General features: G+C 42.1%; 1 protein-coding gene across 2 annotated transcripts in view; it reads left to right on the top strand.

Annotated features, from left to right (window-relative positions):
- The window catches only part of THSD4 (thrombospondin type 1 domain containing 4), a 644,254-nt gene that overhangs the window by 583,346 nt on the left and 40,834 nt on the right, over nucleotides 1-20,074 (top strand). For both annotated transcript variants that reach the window (XM_005284967.4, XM_008164064.4), the window contains 2 exons: nucleotides 1,724-1,928; nucleotides 4,214-4,387. In XM_005284967.4, the coding sequence (XP_005285024.2) occupies nucleotides 1,724-1,928; nucleotides 4,214-4,387 (379 nt within the window). The remainder of the gene's footprint in view (nucleotides 1-1,723; nucleotides 1,929-4,213; nucleotides 4,388-20,074) is intronic.

Here is a 20,074-nt window from a genome sequence, read left to right as displayed (position 1 = left end):
TAGCCTAAGGAAGTGGCAGCCATAGCAGTTTATCCTCCATTCCAGCACTGTTATCCCATGTGAGATAAGGGAGTTAGGAGTGATTGGCAGTGCCAATCCTCAACAGGTATGATGGTTAAGGGTGCACTGCCCCTGCAATCTCTCCCCTAGTCTCTCCCTTGGTGCTCTTTCCAAGAGAGAAGCCTCTACCTGCACTTCTCCTAGAGCAGAACTCCGCGGTTCACACCACTTTAGACTGAATCACCAGGTTACGTTCCCACTGTTCAGGGTAAGTGGTGCCTTATACGTTATACTCCTTTGCAGTCCCTCATGAGTGCACCCTCTGCTGCCTTCTACTTCTGCCCTCTTCTACAACTCAGTCCCCCATCTTCTAACTATGTTAATATGACAGGCCCAAATGTACCGGGCACCTGCAAGGCTCCTCTCTCTGGGAGCCTGTGATCAGCAGCTGATTAAGGTAACTCAGAACAGCTCCTTCCAAACAGCACACTATATATTCACCCAAGGGTATATAGCAAGCAGATAAAAGGGTTAACACTACAGAGGGTCTTGCCTAAGCTTTGAGACAAGGGATAAGCTTTAGGCGAGCCTATACTGCCTCAGACACACTCTGCAGGGCCTCTGTCTCTGACTGACTGCTCCTGCTGCAATCTCTGCCTCTCTCTGTCAGCTTCTCTACACACACACTTCCTCTCCAGGCAGGGAGTTTTAAGGTTTACTGTCATTTTTGATCTTAGGGCCCCTGGCCTGGGAAAAATAGGCCTGTGACCTGGCTGGAGCCAGGTGGGCAATTCCAAGTAATAGCCCATCCAATGTTCTCAAAGGACTCTTGGAATACTTTCCCCAGAGATAGCTGATCTCTAGCCACAGCTTTGTTTCCTGCTTGTTCTTCTTAATAACCTTTAATTCAAGCGTTTAATTGAACTCTGTCTAATCAGACAGAATATTGTCAATCAGGTAAACTGGGATGCATACAGTGCTGATGATAAATGATACAGCTATTGCCCTCATTCTCCACAACAAGTCTGAAGTTAACAGTGTGAAGGGCATTTGTACTAGCAATGCACTCATCTCCCTGAGCATGACACCAAAAATGACATGAAAATTAAAATATATATATTAATAAAACAAATACATATATACAGTCTTAATAGAAATCTTAATGGAAAGGAATCTTATTGTCACTGAAATAAAATGAATCTATTCATTGTTTGTCATACATCATTTTATTTGTATATGTAAGTTAATGCCCATTTAGGTGATCCATCTACCATTCCTCCTCCAAACAACTGTCTTATTACTGCTCTCCCTGTGTCATGTCCAGAAAAAGTCTGTAGGCTCCTCAGGGCAGGCATCTTGCTTTTACATGTTTTGGGAAGTGTTGTTAAAGTAATCAGAAATAATATATATTGCTAGACAATTTCTAAAAATACACTCAGATCACTATGTACCCAGTTCTGCAACTCTTACACATTTAATAGCGTAACACCTCATCCTTTGTAGACCCTTTGGAAGTCTGCAGTGGTCCCCTATATAAAGGATAAGTATTATTTATTTCAGTATTCAGCAAAAGACATGCAGAGGTTTAAATGATAGTATAAGACTTTTTTTTTTGTCCAAACACTTATAATCAGAATTGAAAGGAGATTAGTGTCTACAATATGGCACTGTCTTTATTAACAGCGGATCATTATTATGTTCTCCTTTTTCTTTTCTCTGTTAGCTGGGATATAGGGGAGTGGTCTGAGTGCAGTAAAACATGTGGCCTTGGTATGCAGCACCGACAAGTCCTGTGCCGACAAGTGTATGCCAATCGTACTCTGATGGTTCAGCAATACCGATGCCATCACTTGGAGAAGCCAGAAACAACCAGCACATGCCAGCTGAAGATTTGCAGTGAATGGCAAATTCAGACAGAGTGGACTTCGGTAAATGGGAATGATTGGTTCATTTGGAGCATGAAACCTCAGGGGAGCTACAATGGAGTGGCTCCAGAGATCTTTAATCAGATGTGATTGGATTACATTTGGCTTTGATTAAAAACCACAGAAGGGAATGTGGGAAAGCTTTCAAAATAGGTAGTAGGTGAGCTTAGACAATTTAAACAAGCCAGGTGGTTATGACCAATTAAAACTTGTTGTTTAGACCAGAGAGAATAGAGAAAAGGGACAGGGTAGACATATACTTAGTTAATTAAAATATCATTCGGAGTGCTTTGCAAGGTTAATGTATTTATCTGTGTTTTTAGGGAGGGAAGATTTGATAAAGGCTTGTTTTATAGTTAAGGGGCATATGTTATTATCCAGGATTTGATTCCATGTAGGGTTAATTATTGTCTGTGTTGGTGGTAAGAAGCGGTACCTAGTTAAGGTTTTTTTGTTTTTATTTTTATTCCGTTGTATTTTGAATAATATTTAAATGCAAGGGCATCTAGAGGCTTGGATGGGTGTTTTTTTTAAAATACGTCCTATGAAGCAAAGTAAAGAAATATTGTAAATCAAATGCTGCTTTAGTAATTTTAGCTGGTGATATGAAATGGCAATCAAAATAAAATCCAGTGATTGATTTATTCCCCTGCCCCTCCCCACTCCACCCCCCAAAAAAGAATCCTTTGGCATCAGGAGGAAAGGACCTACTGTAATGAGAGAGGCATTTAAGTTTGGAAACTCTGTGGTTTAAATAGAGCATTTAGGTTACTGGAGTACAAGTAGGTTTTCACTTTGGAGACAGCCCTGATTTTAAAAATGCATCTTAAGCAATTTGTTGCAGTGCCATTTTTCCTAACACAGAAACATAAATGATAGATGCTTTGATCTGATTCTGGTTAGAAAAGATGGCACTCCAGATTTAAGGACATTTCCGGACAGTGTCACCTAGTGGAAAGAGTACTGGACTGGCACTCAGAAGACCTTGGTTCTATTCCTGGGTCTGTTCCTAGACTGCTGGGTGACCTTGGGCAAGCCATTTCATCTCTTTGTGCCTCAGTAAGATGAGGATCATGATACTGATCTCCTTGGTAAAGTGCTTTGATTTCCACGGATGAAAAGAGCTATGTAAGAGCTGGGTGTTATCATCATCATCATCATCATCGTTATTGGTGTTACTCCAATACGTTAGTGACTTGTTTCACAAGCCTAACCTGAATTTCTGCAAGTATTTTGGGCTCAGGGATTGGAAAAATAGATGCAATCCTACATGAGTGATGCTCTTACTGCTAGATGCTTTCATGGCTTTCGCATTTGCTTAGATAGGAAAGTGAGAAGTGTGTCCAGATGGGGAAAATGAAGGTTCCAGTTGCTGGCACTGATCATTTGCAGCCATGTAGATAATCATTAAAAAAAAATTTAAAAACCTATGTTAAGAGAATGTTAAGGCTACAAAGTCAAGAACTCAGAAGTTAGGAAATGCCAAATATAAGGCTGCTTGTGCAACCTTAATTTGTACCCCTTGTGTGTATGTGTTCTCATGCAGCCTTTAATCGTGCAGCCTTTAATTACATGGTCACGTAGTGTTTGATGATAGAGCGATAGGAGCACTGGCAGGGGAGGGTCCTATCCAGGTGTTTAGTTTTGGGTCACAACAGGCAGTGGAGTTCCTTAGGCAGGACTCCTTATCTGCCTCTCTTTGCCCTCCTTCCTGATGATCTGAGCTGCATACCTCGCCAGGCAGAGATGCTGCTGGCTGTTGTATGGAGCAGCACTCCATACAGAGAGACCAGAGAAGAGCAGGGAAGGGGAGTCTTCCCCCCACTTTCAGTTGAGGATCAGGAGCAGCTGTGCTCCCTTGAGTTACTCTTTGCTTTATCTCCTGCCCAGGAGTGCAACTCAAAAGCATGCAGAGTGTGTGGAAACCTTGAAACAACCTTTCTGGAGCTTAGAGGGCTAAGTTTCTGTGCATTGTAACAAAGCTCCCCAATGCAGCAGAACCACATCAGTCCCAATGTGGTTAGGTTCTTTATGGTCATCATGGCGGTGTTTGGCCCTATATTTTTAATTTTTGTCTTTCTAAATTCACCTATATGATTCATTGGAATGAGACCCTCATCTATAGAACTATTGAAATATCTCCCCACGAACAATCAGTATTTCTTCAGCTCATGTAGATTTTTGCACCCGTGGCATTGGAGGTAATGGATAGATGATCTCCAGCTGGACCTGGGCTATAGTTGCTAGGTCTTGAATGTAGTGCTGATGCAAAGTCTGTTTTATTACAGTGTTCGGTGCCATGTGGAGTGGGGCAGAGGACCCGAGATGTTAAGTGTGTCAGCAATCTTGGAGACATTGTTGATGACGAGGAGTGTAATATGAAGCTACGGCCAAATGACATTGAAAACTGTGACATGGGGCCCTGTGCTAAGAGCTGGTTCCTCACGGAGTGGAGTGACAGGGTAAGACTTTCCACGGTTTTTTGTAACTGTACCATTCACCCTTCTGAGACATAAGAATTGAGTAGTTTGGCCTAAGTGCAAAAGAATATAAAATATCAATCATAAAAGGGGCAATTGTGATACGAGTTTACTGAATTGCTTTAATCTATAACATAGGCAGGTGCAGATAAAGAAAAGATAAACTGATTCATGAGCTTGTTTTTGATTCAAGAAGTGATAAAAAGGACAAGAGTGTGGGCTGAAGTCCCAAAGTCTGGATTTGGAATCTGATCTGAATCTAGACTTCCCTAAAGATTGGGTGTGTTCAGATTTATTGTTTTGCTTTGGTTAGGCCTGAGTCCCTAAGTTTGGATCCAGATACTGCCCAAGTGTTCTTTCGGGTAGGAGGTTTCAGATTTGGTGTTCCGGTTTGAGCCCATTCAAGAAAAAGATTACCTGACCCCTACAAAGCCATAGAAATGACCCCTTTGGGCTCCAGAAAGGTTCTTTCAAAGTTTCCACATCCTAGGTAAGCTGGACATATGTTTTGTTCCAATGATGCATAGGCAGGGTCAAACTGTTGTCAATAGAGAGATGCTGATTTACACCATCTGATGATCTAGCCCAGGGAATTTCTTTAATAGTTGTAATATACATATTATTTTATTAAGACTTACGGGATAGGCATAGCTAGCACCTACAAACTATTTTAGTCCCTCTTATGGGTCGCATAGCAGATCTTATCCATACACAAGTCAAACTCAGTGTTCATTGCATAGGCCTCGTCCTTCCATCCCTTACTCTGTTGGCCAGTCCTTACCCACAGGCAGATAGTCACATTCAGAGGAAATACCTGTAAGATTTTATATATACTCCTCAGCGATATTCAATCCAGTGTGACATTTTGGGGTCCAACAGTTCTGGTTCAGAGGTCATGTCATGTGCTGACCAGCCTGCTTTGCCTGAGGCAACATGGGAACATACTGAGTGAACTTAGCGGAGCCACCAGGGTCTTGTCATTTCTCTCTGTGATGATGTGTTCTGGCAGTGCAGTCACATGATGAACGCAAACATTGCGGTGTCTAGTCTGTCATGCTATAAATTTTAATTCCACGATGGGATCATTTTATGATTCTCTATGACTCAGTTTGATGACATAGAGGCTTTCCAGCTCTTCAAAATTCAGTACTCCTTAAATTTTAGAAATTTTCTAGCAGTGTTTCCCAAACTTGGGACGCCGCTTGTGTAGGGAATGCCCTTGGCGGGCCGGGCCAGTTTGAGTACCTGCCACGTCCGCAGGTTCAGCCGATCGTGGCTCCCACTGGCCGCAATTCACTGCTCCAGGCCAATGGGAGCTGCAGGAAGTGGCGCAGGCCAAAGGACGTACTGGCCGCCGCTTCCAGCAGCTCCCATTGTCCTGGAGCGTCGAACCGCAGCCAGTGGGAGCCGCGATCGGCCAAACCTGCGGACACTGCAGGTAAACAAACCGGCCCGGCCCACCAGGAGCTTTCCCTACACAAGCGGCGTCCCAAGTTTGGGAAACACTGTTCTAGCAGAGAGTAGGAAGAGGTGCTCAATTAAAACTGACTCCTGAGTCACCTCTTCAAAGCGTAATTGGAAAAAATGATCAGAATCCTACTCAGATCTGAACAAAAAAACTCCAGACTGAGCCTTCCTTTTCAAATAGATTTGTTGAGAAAGAATCTTAGTGCTGCAATGGAATATTATAGAAGTCATTGTTTGAAAGCAATATTATTTACCAGCCCCTCCACAGGCTAATTAACTGTCACGTAATAAGAGGGACCCAATGCAATTAACTTTTGAGGCATTTTTTGTGGGCGGGAGCATGTCTCATTGAAGCTTAGAACATTTCAACTTTTAGAGGAAGTTGCTAGTCACTCAGGATAATGTTAATGTACAGTCTTACGTGGACTAACCCAGAAGTTAACAGCTAAAGTATCCTATTGCTGTACTGTAAACCACAAAGTGCCTTTCTATGTTTGTTTTTCTAGTATGTAGAGCTGGATTCCTTGTAAAATGTTATTCGAGTGATATTTTATGTGTGGGAAAGAAAAAAAGCATTTTATCCTCAAAGATAGAAAAACTTAACTAGCCCTTTGAGAACATGCTGGGCCAGATCCTCATCTGGTTTAACTTGCTATAGCTGCAACGAAGCGCATCTTTACCAGTTGGGGATCTATCCATCTCTTTTTTCTTCTCCAAGCCTGACACTTTCATTTCTGCAGGATTAAATATGTGACTTTTTTTAATAGCTGAAAATGTTTATTTTAAAAAATTTAAATAAATAAAAACATTCTGTTAGGAAGCTTTTGAATCTAGAATTGTGTTTTTAAATTTTACTGTATTTACTAATGTATGTTAAGTGAGAGCCTAGAGATGAAATATCTTATATTGAAAACTTTATTTTTTTTCTACTGTGACTGTTTTAAAGTTGGATAATAAATAATGGGCTTGTTACCTTTTCTGCATATGGAAGTAAGGGAACTAATTAATGATTTCCAAATGTTTGCTACTGTGTCTGGCATAATTTAGCAGCAACTCTGCCAGCAATGCATTGAGTTAGATTTGTGAAAAGAATAAAAGGAACAGGATTCTTCTCTACATGAATCAGAAAAATATACAGGCCAAAATTTTCAAATTGGACCCTTGCGTTAGACGCCTGCATAAGATATTCAAAGGTCCTGAACAGTAGCAATACCTGTTGAAATCAGTGGGAGCTCTCGGTGCTCTGCCAATCTGTCCCTTTGGCCCAAAATTTTATTTTTGCATGTCAAATACTACTTCAGTGATTCAGCAACCTCTCTTCCTTTTGATTGGGCGTGTTTCTGTTTAAGGGCATTTAGATGGACAGTTTTAAATGATATGGAAATGAGCACTCCCAGATTTGCAGGCTTTGTATCTTTCACTCGAATTTCCTAAAGCAACTCTTAAAAAAAATATTTTAAGCCAAGCCACAATTCAGCAATAAGTGTAGATCAGTGATGGGTGACCCACAAATAGTTCAGATAAGCAGCCAAAAGTTCAGATGCTAAAATAAAGCTTTTTCAAACCTCCTGAGTCTGCAAAAGTGTGGTAGAAATCTCACAAGAACAGACCTTCTTTATGAGATTTATTACATGTCTACTTCCACTCCCAGCTGGAAATACCACAGAACAGTCTTTCTCATTGTATTGTGGCACTTGTGGCTGGAAACCACAAGTGAAAGAACTTACAAGCTTTCACAACTTTGGAACCTTAAAATATTCAGTTCAAATGTGTTTACAGCAATAAGTGAAGATTTGGTCCTTATTTTTACTTAGTGTATGGATGTAGATTCACTATATGGCTAGATAAGGGGGGCAAGGTAATCTTTTATTGGAGCAACTTCTGATCACTTGCCTCTCTGCTGGGCATTGACATCTCTGCATTCAATTCCTGTATGCATTGGTGCTCAATACAGCTCCGTCATTATTGTCTGCTACAGTGGGAGGGGTCCAATACCTAAGCAGAAATTACATTTACAAGGAGCTAGAGGCCTGGGAGAGAGAAAAACCAAAGTCTTTGGGGACAGGGGCTTGACTGTCCAGCCAGGGCTGGAGCAGGAGGCAGATTGCAAAGAGGGAAGGAGCCTGGATAACTAAGGAAATATTGCCTAGACAAACCTACTATAATGCAGGTGCATAACTGGTTGGAAAACCGTACTTGGAGAATTGTTATCAATGGTTCACAATCGAGCTAGAAGGCCATATCGAGTGGGGATCTGTTGTGGGGTCCGGTTCTGTTCAATAGCTTCATAAATGATTTGGACAATGGCATAGAGCGTACATTTATAAATTTTGTGGTTTATATCAAGTTGGGAGGAGTTGCAAGCTCTTTGGAGGACAGAGTTAGAATTCAAAATGATTTGACAAGCTGTAGAAATGATCTGAAGTAAATACGATGTAATTCAATAAGGACAAATTCAAAGTACTACACTTAGGAAGGAATAATTAACTGCACAAAAACAAAATGGGAAATGACTACCTAGGAAGGAGAACTGCAAAAAAAGATCTGGGGATTATAGGTGTTCGCAAACTAAATAGGAGTCAACAATGTAACACTGTTGCAAAAAAAAGCAACCATCATTCTGGATGGATTAGCAGGAATGTTGTAAGCAAGATATGAGAAGTGACTCTACTCAGCACTGATAAGGCCTCAAATGGAGTATTGTGTCCAGTTCTGGGTACCACATCTGGAGAAAGATGTGGACAAATTGGAGAAAGTCTAGAGGAGAGCAACAAAAATAATTAAAGGTCTAGAAAACATGGCCTATGAGGAAAGATGAGGAAAAATGGAGAGTCTGAAGAAGAGAAGACTGTGGGGGAACATGAGTCTTCAAGTACGTAAAAGGTTGCTATAAAGAGGAGAATGATACATTTTTCTCCATAACCACTAAGGACAGGATAAGAAATAACGAGCTTAAATTGCAGCAAGGGAGATTTATGTTAGGAAAAATTTCCTCAATGTAAGGGTAGTTAAGCACTGGATTGAGGAATCTCTGTCATTCAAGGTTTTTAGGAACCAGTGAGACAAACACTGTCATGGATGGTCCAGATAACACTTAGTCCTGCTTCAGTGCAGGGGACTGAACTAAATGACCTGTTGAGGTCCCTTCCAGGCCTACATTTCTATGTTTCTATGATTTGTTGAAGTAACAGGAAATGTTGTGTGTAGGGAAATTTTTAAATAACTCATCCTTAAGCTTTTTAAAAAAGATTTTTGTGTCTGTAATACCAATACATTTTTATAATTTGAGTCACTCTGACCAGAAGTTGCTGTAGATGGTGTAGATTTCTTATGGTGGGCTTAACACGTTCAAGAAGAACCATCATGAACAGTTTGCTTGGAATGGAAGGCAAAGTGATGCTGTGGTGATTAGAGCACACCAGAGCATTGCCTTTCCCTTTCCAAAATGGGGGAATAATCCCATGGCACCAGTCGTCAGGTAGTTTCTCATGAATCCATTCTTGGTTGATAATATGGGTCAACCCTCCCAAAATGGAATTCCCACCGTGCTCAATTAGCTCTGCAGCTATGCTGCAAATACTGGCAGCATAGCCATTCTTGAGTTTACAGACTGTGCTTCAAACCTCCTCGACCATATCAGCCCTCCAGCTGCATACATTTGATCCTTCAGTAGCTGGATGGAGAAGTCCTCCTGAACAACCTCACACATGCTGAAAGAATGTCATGGTTTCCACTCTCGCCCACCTCAGCCACAGTATAGGGCAGAGAACTGGGCTCTCTGAAATCTAGTGATCTGAAGGGTGCACTCTGTGATCCATGAGCAGGAGAATTAATGAAAAATTGTGTTAAATGATATACCTAACTGAAATACTGGGAGCAGTAATGGTCACAGCCCTAATGACATGCTGTAATGTATATTTGTAAAAATTTACTTCTTGTCTATAGTATGAATTATTCAAGAACACACTGATAGAAATCAATTACCATTAGAAATTCTGTCTTAATAATAGAATTATACAACAGTCCATAAAATGAGCTACCCAGCTAAGAGTGTTAGCTATTATAGTATTGAGCATATTGGCAGCTGCTGTTACCTTCAGTCACTGCACTAACACTGAGTCACTGCTTGGTTAAATGCTTTTGTATACCCAGGGTCTGAAGAAGTGAGGTTCTTACCCACGAAAGCTTATGCTCCCAATACTTCTGTTAGTCTCTAAGGTGCCACAGGACCCTCTGTTGCTTTTTACAGATTCAGACTAACACGGCTACCCCTCTGATACAGGGTCTGAAAGGCGCTATATAAACCCGAGTTCTGATTCCTTCCTAGAACAAGCCATCTTACTCCAAGCAATCTCCCTGAAGCAAATCTTTGAAGAGTAAAGCGAGACACAGTTCACTATAGTGCTGCTTCTGTCATAACCGAACACTATATGTAAACTAAGTTTGAATTGATGTAGTGACATGCTGTCTAATAACCACCATTAAGCAACCTCTGTTAAACAAAGAAACTAGAGAGAGGCTGCATGTCAGATCAAGGAGATTCATAACAGACAATTTCCAAACCACACAAAAATCATAGCATTACTTTAATAGTTATTTCAGGGAACATTGACAGAATCCCTGTGTATGCACTTATGTAGAGTCTTATGGACTTTGGGGCTTATATACGTTTCATGTGCAAAGCTTACGGTTTGCATGACCACAGTGTGGATCAGGTGGTGTATCTTCTTCTGTATATGGTAGCCAGACCTTCCACGCTACTCCTCGCAAAAAATAAATCAATCAACCACAAGTTTAGAGAGTGACGTGATCCGGTAAATACTTAAAGAATTTAAAGTTAAGTGTCAAATACCTGACTCTGATATCCACTAAGCTCCAACTGAACATGCATCCGACGAAGAGGGCATTCACCCACGAAAGCTTATGCTCCAATACATCTGTTAGTCTTAAAGGTGCCACAGGAGACTCTGTTGCTCTTTACACTGAGAGAAATTTCCATTTATTTCAGTATGAAAAAGGGAGAGCAGTGGTAGGTTAAAGACCAAATATTGTTCCCATCAAAATCAACAGGAGCAGGACTGGGCCCAAAGCATTTCACAAGAACTCCAGTCTATTTCTATTTGTCATACTACATTCATTGTTTCTTTTTCTATGAAAAAAAAAATTGTCCAGCTAATTAACGCTCCAAATTCCAAATGCTGCCTTTCATTATCTGTGATTTTTTTCACTTACAGAAAAGCTCAGTAGCAAAACTTGGTGAATTTACTATCATGAGTTTGCATAAACAAATTTGCATAGGTCTTCCCAAGTCCCTCTTGCAATGAACCTGACAGCTCAAAATCAGGGGCGCCATTTCAGATTTTGATACGGGGGGCAATTTTAACCATGATTTGTAGGACTCCTTAGGCACTTGAAAACTCTAGCTTTTTGGCAGATAACTTAGCAATTAGCTGACAGGAGCCCTGTATCTAATTCCTTTATAAAAGAAATAAAATAAAATAAATATTAGGCCCACTCAGCTCTAATAACAACATGTTTTAACATCTTGTAGCAAGTCGCAGGAAAAGGGGCGGGCTGAGGAACGTGCTGGCCGCCCTTCCTGCAGCCCCCATTGGCCTGGAGCGGCAAACCACAGCCAGTGGGAGCCGCGATCGGCCAAAACTGCGGACGCAGCAGGTAAACAAACTGGCCCGGCCCGCCAGGGGCTTTCCCTGAACAAGCGGCGGCCCTAGTTTGAGAACCACTGGCTTAAGGGACACTTGTTAGGTTTTAAATTTTAATGTATATTCTTACTTTATTACTAACTCTGTGGAGAGAGAGATCCCATCAGGACTCCTGGGTTCTATCCCAGTTCTGGGAGGAGAGTGGGATCTAGTGGGTTACAGTGAGGAGCAGATGCATCTGGGTTCTATATAAGAACATCAGAATGGCCACACTGGGTAAGACCAATGGTCCATCTAGCCCAGTATCCTATCTTCCAACAGTGGCCAATGTCAGGTGCTCCAGGGGGAATGAACAGAACAGATAATCATCAAGTTGCCCTGTTGCCCACTCCCAACTTCTGGCAAACAGAAGCGAGGGACATGCAGAACAGGGTGTTGGATCCCTGCCCACCCTGGCTAATTGCCATTACTGGACCTATCCTCCATGAATTTATCTAGTTCTGATTAGAATCCTGTCATTGTTTTGGCCTTCACAACATCCCCTGGCAAAGAGTTCCACATGTTGACTGTGAAGAAATACTTTTTTTGTTTGTTTTAAATCTGGTGCCTATTAATTTCATTTGGTGACCCTCTAGTTCTTGAGTTGTGTGAAGGAGTAAATAACACTTTTTATTCAATTTTTATACACCATTCATGATTTTATAGACCTCTATCATATCCCCCCTTAGTCATCTCTTTGCCAAGCTGAAAAGTCCCAGTCTTTTTAATCTCTCTTCATATGAAACTGTTCTATATCCCTAATCATTTCTGTTGCTCTTCTCTGTACCTTTTCAAAATCCAATATATCTTTTTGAGATGGGGCGACCAAATCTGCACTCACTATTCAATACGTTGGTGTACCGTGAATTTACATAGAGGCAATAAGATATTTTTCTCTTATTATCTATCCCTTTCCTAATGATTTCCAATATTCTGTTAGCTTTTTTAATTGCCACTGCACATTGAGCAGATGTTTTCAGAGAACTATCCACAGTGACTGCAAAATCTCTTTATGGACGAGTTCAGCTAATTTAGACTCCATCATTTTGTATGTATAGTTGGGATTGTATTTTGCTAAGTGCATTACTTTGCATTTATCAACATTGAATTTCTTCTGCCACTGTGTTGCCCAGTCACCAAGTTTTGTGAGATTCCTTTGTAACTCTTCCCAATCTGCTTTGGACTTAACTATCTTGAGTAATTTGTATCATCTGCAAATTTTACCACCTCACTGTGTACCCCTTTTTCCAGATCATTTATGAATATGTTGAATAGAACTGGTCCCAGTAGAGACCCCTGAGGGACACCACTATTTACTTCTCTCTGGTCTCACTTTTTATTCCTACCCTTTGTTTCCAATCTTTTCACTGAAGTGCCTGGCAGTGCGTACAGGATCATCTAAGGATCCTTAATCTACTTTAATGATAAGCCTTTTGTTATCTTAATCACCCTGCCTCTGTTTATAAACAAATTCCCTATCTCAAAGGCTGTGCTGCTCACAGTTTTGGAACTCATCACATATCACCCTCAAGCTGTTGCAATTAAGAGCTCCATCTAGGGTAGACCTCCCCTATGAAACTGGGGGGGGGGCAGAGAAGGAGGGCTAAAGCCCTCCCCTGCCGCCCTGCTCAAAATAATACTATGTTAAAACTGCAATGTTTCACCACATTTGGATTCAAATTCATAAATCAATCCAGACCAGGGTGTAAGGTTGGTGACCCTTACCAAACATATCAACAAAACTAGGTTAACAGAAATTAGATGAGACCCATGTGGCTTGAAAATGTTGTTGCTAATGGTCCATATGGCTCTGATCTATAGTTCAGTTTACTGGAGAATGAGAAGCAGGGAACACACACTCTCCTATTTTACTATAGTGGGAGAATCACTCGTGTTCTCTTTCTACTGACTGGAGTGCTCAATTGTTGTTCTCTATTACCATATTTTTGTTTGTTCATTTGTTTCTCATTTTATATTTAGTACATATTTACAAGAGAGAGCTTTTAAAATGTTAATGATATTTGGAAGCCAAAATAAAAGCTGGGAAGAAAACAGCATTAGGGAACAGCAAAGCAAGACTAGCTTTGAATGTCAACTATGCTACAATAAAATGAAATAATAATACTTACCTTATATCTCCCATTGGAGGGATTCTAGGGTGCTTCACATACACTAATGATGTAATCCCCATTTAACAGAGGAGGAAATGGAGGCACATAAGAACAGGCATACTGGTTCAGATCAGTGGTCTATCTAGTCAAGTATGCTATCTCTGACAATTGCCAATACCAGATGCTTCAGAGGAAATTAACAGAACAGGACAGTTATTGAGTGATTCATCCCCTATTGTCTAGTTCCAGCTTCTGGCAGTCAGAGGTTTAGGGACACTTGGAGCATGGGTTGCATCCCTGACCATCTTGGCTAATAGCAATTGATGGACCTATCTTTCATGATTTTATCTAATCTTTTTAAACCCAGTTATACTTTGGCCTTCACAACATCCTCTGGCAATGAGTTCCACAGGTTAATGCAACAGAGGGTCCTGTGGCACCTTTAAGACTAACAGATGTATTGGAGCATAAGCTTTCGTGGGTGAATGCCCACTTCGTCAGACGCATCAGGTTAACTATGCATTTTGTGTGGGGAAGTACTTCCATAGACAACCTTAAGGTTTCAGAAGTGCTGAGCATCTGACTTCCATGGGTTTGCAGGTGCTCAGAACAATTGAAGTTCAGCAGATAAATTTTATGCACAGGGTCACAAAGTGAGTCTATAGCAAAGCTGGAAAAATAACTCAGGGCACTTGAATCCCAGTCCTGTGCCTCATAATCAAAAGACCATACTTTCAGTTATGAAACTTAAATGCCATAAATAAACAGTATGTCACAATAAGTGTATAAATTAGGTTGAGAAAGTGCAATGACATATCCTCAAGCCTGAGTGGCAGAACTGAGTGCAGGTCTACACTACAGGCTTAAGTCGACCTAAGTTACGCATTTCTGGCTACATGAATAATGTAGCTGGAGTCGACGTAGCTCAGGTCAACTTATTGCGGTGTCTACACCGCGCTGGGTCAACGGGAGATACTCTCCCGTCGACTTACCTTATGCTTCTTGTTCTGGTGGAGTCAACGGGAGAGCGATCTGTGGTCGATTTAGTGGGTCTTCACTAGACCCTCTAAATTAACACCCGGTGGATGGATCGCCGCAGCGATCCAAGGTAAGTGTAGACATGCCCTGAGATTAGGAGAAGATGTATGAAGTGTTGTTGTAGCTATGTTGATCCCAGGATATTAGAGAGAGAAGGGGAGGTGAGAGAATATCTGTTGTTGGACCAATCTCTGTCAGTGAGCGAGACAATGTTTCAAGCTTGAACGGAGCTCTTCTTCACATTTGGGAAATATATTCAGAGTATCACTGCTAAATGCAAGATGAAACAGATTGTTTAGCATAACTAGTTAACATGTATTTCAAGGATTTCTCAAGGTGAAGGGTTCAGTTAGCACCTTTCCAGTCATGGGGTGGGAAAGGGAAAAAAATCCCTCCCAATGACAGAATCACTGCCTGCCTCAAATATCTACAAGACAATGGACAACACTCCAATATCCACCTGACCCCAAATACATTGCCAAACTCATCCATTTCATCCTCACCCATAACAATTTTACATTCAACAACCTACACTTTTTCTAAACCCTGGGAAAAGCCATGGGTACTAGGATTGTTCCCCAATATGTCAACTTCTTTATGGGCCACCTTGAGGAAGAATTTCTGGACCAAGAAACAAATTATATACCTGAGCTACATTAACGATATTTTATCCTCTGGACAGACAACCAAAACTCCAACCTAGTTTTCCACCACCCATCAATTAAACTCTGCCTAGACTGCTCCCACACTAGCATCAACTTCCTTGACACCACGTTCAGCTTCAACAGCGACAACTATAGATAAGAAACCCACAGATTGCCACACCTACCTTCACAGATCCAGTAACCACTCCAAAATACACCAAGAAATCTGTTATCTACAGCCAGGAACTCCGACACCAGAGACTATGCTCCGAGGAGAAAGTCCAGGATATACACCTTAAAACCACCTTCACCAAACAAGGACACTCCATCAGAGAATTAAATTGCATCATGAAACAGGCCACACAAAATACCCCAGGAGATTCTGCTTCAATATAGAAATAAAACCCCCTCTGACCATGCACTCCTAGTTGTCACCTACCACCCCACATCGGAACCCATACAGGGTATCATTAAACAGTTTCAACCCATACTCAGTGGGGACCACATCCTGAAATAAATCTTTCCTGAACCTTCTCTTTGGGCCTACAAACAACCCCCACCCTCTCCAAGCTCATCATCAGAAGCCAGCTTCCCACAGACCAGGACACACCAACTCAAAGCAGTGTCAGGCCCTGCCAGAACAACAGATGCAAAATCTGTAGACATGTCTTCATTGCTACGATGATCAACGCACTCCACAACACACCTTTCAAGATCAATGGGCTTCTACATGGCCGGTTGGAGTTCCGCCATAAAACTAGGCCTATCCACTGCAGTTTACTGCTCTGTAACTTGGCACAAATCTCATCCTCAACAGGCTAGCTGACTTATATTTCAGTGAAACTGTTTCCTGTTGTTTAGTGTCGTATATTTTGACAGTGCATTCTCCATCACTTGAGAAATTCACCCTAGAAATTCCAGGTTGTTTTTAGAAATCAATATACAGCATAACCTTCTAAATTGGTAAATTATTCTGAAATGCCTACAGTTCTGATATTGAAGGCTGCCAAATTATCCTCCCAAAGCTGACTCCACAAAGGAGGTGGTTGCTTAGGGCAGCAAAATGTTCAGGGACTGTTTGTATGGGTGACTAGTTTAGTACACTAGATTAGCTAGCTTGCTTGGAGCAATAGAACCCCTAGTTAATACAGGAACAGATTTACCATAAAACTACCCGTGTGGTTGCTTGGGGCCCCCAATGACAGTGGGGCCCCCAAAATGCAGGACAAATATCTGACAACCTGCCCCTGAGTCCCAGCCGGTGGTGCAGCAAGGCTCAGGCAGGCAGGCTGCCTGCATGCCATGGTTGGTGGCCCCACGCCGCTCCCAAAAGTGGCTGGTTGCTGGCATGTCTCTGTGCGCCCCTGTTAGGGGGTGGGGGGAGGCTGCAGCTCCACGTGCTTCCCCCACCCTGGGAAGCGCACGGAGACCCGCGGTCCAGCTCCCACCAAGGGGCGTGCAGAGACGTGCCAGAAGCAGGGCTAAGGCAGCTCCCTTCCCACTCTACCTCCCTCCCTCCGCACTGCTTCATTCCCAGAAGTGGCCGGCATGTCCCTGCAGCCTCTGGGAGGGGTGGGGTGTCTCCGTGTGCTCCCCCCACCCCAAGCACCAACTCCGCAGCTCCCACTGGCAGGGAACTGCAGCAAATGGGAGCTGCGGGGGAGGTGCCTGCAGGCAGCAGTGTGCAGAGACCCCCTGTCTCCGCCCCCTCCTAGGAGCTGCATCCCGCACCCAAACTTCCTCCCAGAGCCCGAACCCCTCATCCCCTCCCACACCCCAACCCCCTGCCCCAGCCCAGAGCCCACACCCAACACCCAAACTTCCTCCCAGAGCCCACACCCCACACCCCCTCCTGCACCCAACCCCCTGCCCCAATCAAGGTACCTCACTTTATTTTCATTTACTTCCCATTATTTATAATATAGGAGAAGGAGGAGGAAGAAATAAAGAATGAAAAATGGAGAGGAGATGAGATGAGAGAGAATGTTCTTTTTCTTGGCTGGGTCCTGAGGCGGATGCCCCAAAAATGAAGCTGCGCCCAGGGCCATGTGATGTTCCCCTGGTTTTATCTGGACCGGTGATCTGCTAGGTCACTCCAATTCTTGACTTTGGCAGCCAGCCTTACCCTGCTCTGCTGTGAGAACCCCCACTCCTGGGCTGTTCATGCACAGCCTCTGGCATGTAATTTGCTCCTTGGATTGTGCAACCGAATGACACTAGCCAATATCTCCGGTCCCAGACACAACCCTAGGAACCTCCGTCTTGCAGTGTCCAGTTATGCAAGCTCGATGCTGCAAGCTTATATGAGTTTGTCAATTTAACAAAGAAATTGATATGTACCAGACTTGTTATACCAAGGGGAGTTTCTGATACACTTCAAACCAAACGCTCTGCTTCAGGTAGAATCAAAGGTAGAAACAAACAAATTTATTAACTGCAAAGATAGATTTTGAGTGATTATAAGTCAAAGCACAACAAGTCGGATTTGGCCAAATGAAATAAAAGCAAAACACATTCTAAGCTAATCTTAACACTTTCAGTGCCCTTACAAACTTAGATGCTTCTCACCACAGACTGGCTGGTTGCCCTTCAGCCAGGCGATCCCCTTTGATCAGCGCTTCAGTCACTTGGTGGTGATGTCTGTAGATGGAGGTGGAAGAGAGAGGAAGAGCATGGCAAACATCTCTTCCTTTTATCATGTCCTTTCTTCCCTCTTGGCTTTGCCCCCTTCCCTTCAGAGTCAGGTGAGCATTACCTCATCGCAGTCCCAAACTGACCAAAGGAAACGGGGTGACTCACTCGAGAGTCCACCAGATCTTTTGTTGCTGCCTAGGCCAGTGTCCTTTGTTCCTGTGAGGATGGGCTGGGTTTTTACCATACATGCCCTGATGAGGTGTGAACTGCCTGGGCTTGCTTTAAGCCATGAGGACACATTTTCAGCTTCATAACTATATACATGAAATTACAACCTATAACATTACTATAACAACGATTACTATAACATTACCATAACAACAATGCTCAGTGCATCATAAGCCTTCCGAAGATACCTGACATGACAAACTTTGCATTGGATACCACACAATCATATTATAAAGATGAACATGGGGTTGAAGGGTATTCCTCCGAAGTACAGAATGTCACAGGCCCCACTAACTCTAAATCCGACACTGCCTGTATCCCAGGGTCTATTATGATTAACAATGATTGTTTCTAACAGTGGACATATAAAAATCCTCCTGGTCCTGATGAACTAATGGGTAAGGAAGGCCTGGGGAGAGCCATGGAAAGTGCAGAGGTTCCACCTCACAGGAGATCATGCAAATGTGTTTTTTTTTCTTCTGAGTTTTAAGTAAAACTCAGTCAAAGTGTCAAGTTTCCCCTCATTTTGTGTGGAAATCCTGTAAGAGCACCAATTTTGCATTGTTTCAGTGCAAAGCCATAACTCCGTATTTAGTTTGCAATGAAACACAGAACCAGTCTAATTTTGAAGGACATGTTGATAGAAGTGTGGCCAATGCCTAAAGAAGCTTTTTTCCTCCTCCAGTTTATATCCCTTTCGCATGATGCAGCTGCTTCAGATTTCCTAAAAAACCTGTGACTGCCAAAAACAAATTGGTTTGTTTATAAGCAATCAGGCACTCATTGGTCAATACAGAATGCTATTATATTTTCAGACATTAATATAAAACCAGACATTTTATTACTGGAAACTATACATAGAGATTAGAATTACAGTAAAACAAGCTCATATTTTAGCACAGAATGCTAAAGTTAAGTACAATAGCACACCAGATTTCACAAGCAACACTAAAAATATTTCCCCTCAAGGATTTACATACATCTTCAGGAGTCCAAATCTCACCAAGGTTCAGACTCTGAGGTGGGGTGTCTAATTGTTCACATCACTAACAGTGGTAGTGCAATTCACTGTGTTGTGACTTGGGACAGTCACTGATCACACCTAATTCCTATTGCTATCCTATTATTGCTCTTCCACCACTAGTGTATTTCTAGTCATCACCCTACTTCTAAACATCTCACACACTTTTCCCTTGGTTTATGAAACTTAATGTGTAGTAGCCCCAGCGTTCCAGTACAGTAACCAGTCTGAAGGAAAATCTTCATTGGCATCTCTCTGAAGAGGTCCTGTATCAGATACTCCCCTTATTCTGTTGTATCAAGGCAAGAGAAAGGTTAAGCAATCACTTGACATAATAAAACTCCCTGATGTTGGGAGCAGGGGCATAGCTCTTGGATCTGAAAGATAATGAGCAGTCACTTTAAATAAAAATAAATACACCAACCAGGCAATACAAAAATAAAGTGGGAAATAAGCTGAATTTATCGAATAGTTACTGCATTTTTACTATTCATCTGGGAAAAATTTGGTTGGTTCACTATTTTAATGTAACTACCAATTAACACTAATTCTACAAAGTTTCTAGTGTCTCTGCTGCATTAGCTCATTTAACGCCACACTGAATAATTTTCCTGTGTGTTTAGTCTGATTGGTTTAAACATGCTTAGTATCTCAGACAATAAGAACCAGCCATTTCTATTTGGGACACTTCTGACCAGATTTTCAAAGGAGATCAGCACTGCTCCCAGTACCTTGATCTCCTTTGAAAATCTGGCCTTTATTTGGGTTCCTAAATGGGGATTGAGCTCTCTTGAAAATTTGACCCTTAATCTATTGCCAGTAGA

The sequence above is a fragment of the Chrysemys picta genome, chromosome 10 (genome assembly GCF_011386835.1).
Source record: "Chrysemys picta bellii isolate R12L10 chromosome 10, ASM1138683v2, whole genome shotgun sequence".
NCBI classification, from domain to species: Eukaryota; Metazoa; Chordata; order Testudines; family Emydidae; genus Chrysemys; species Chrysemys picta.
The sequence above is the reverse complement of the archived record's forward strand: the minus strand, read 5'-3'. Positions and strand labels throughout refer to the sequence as shown.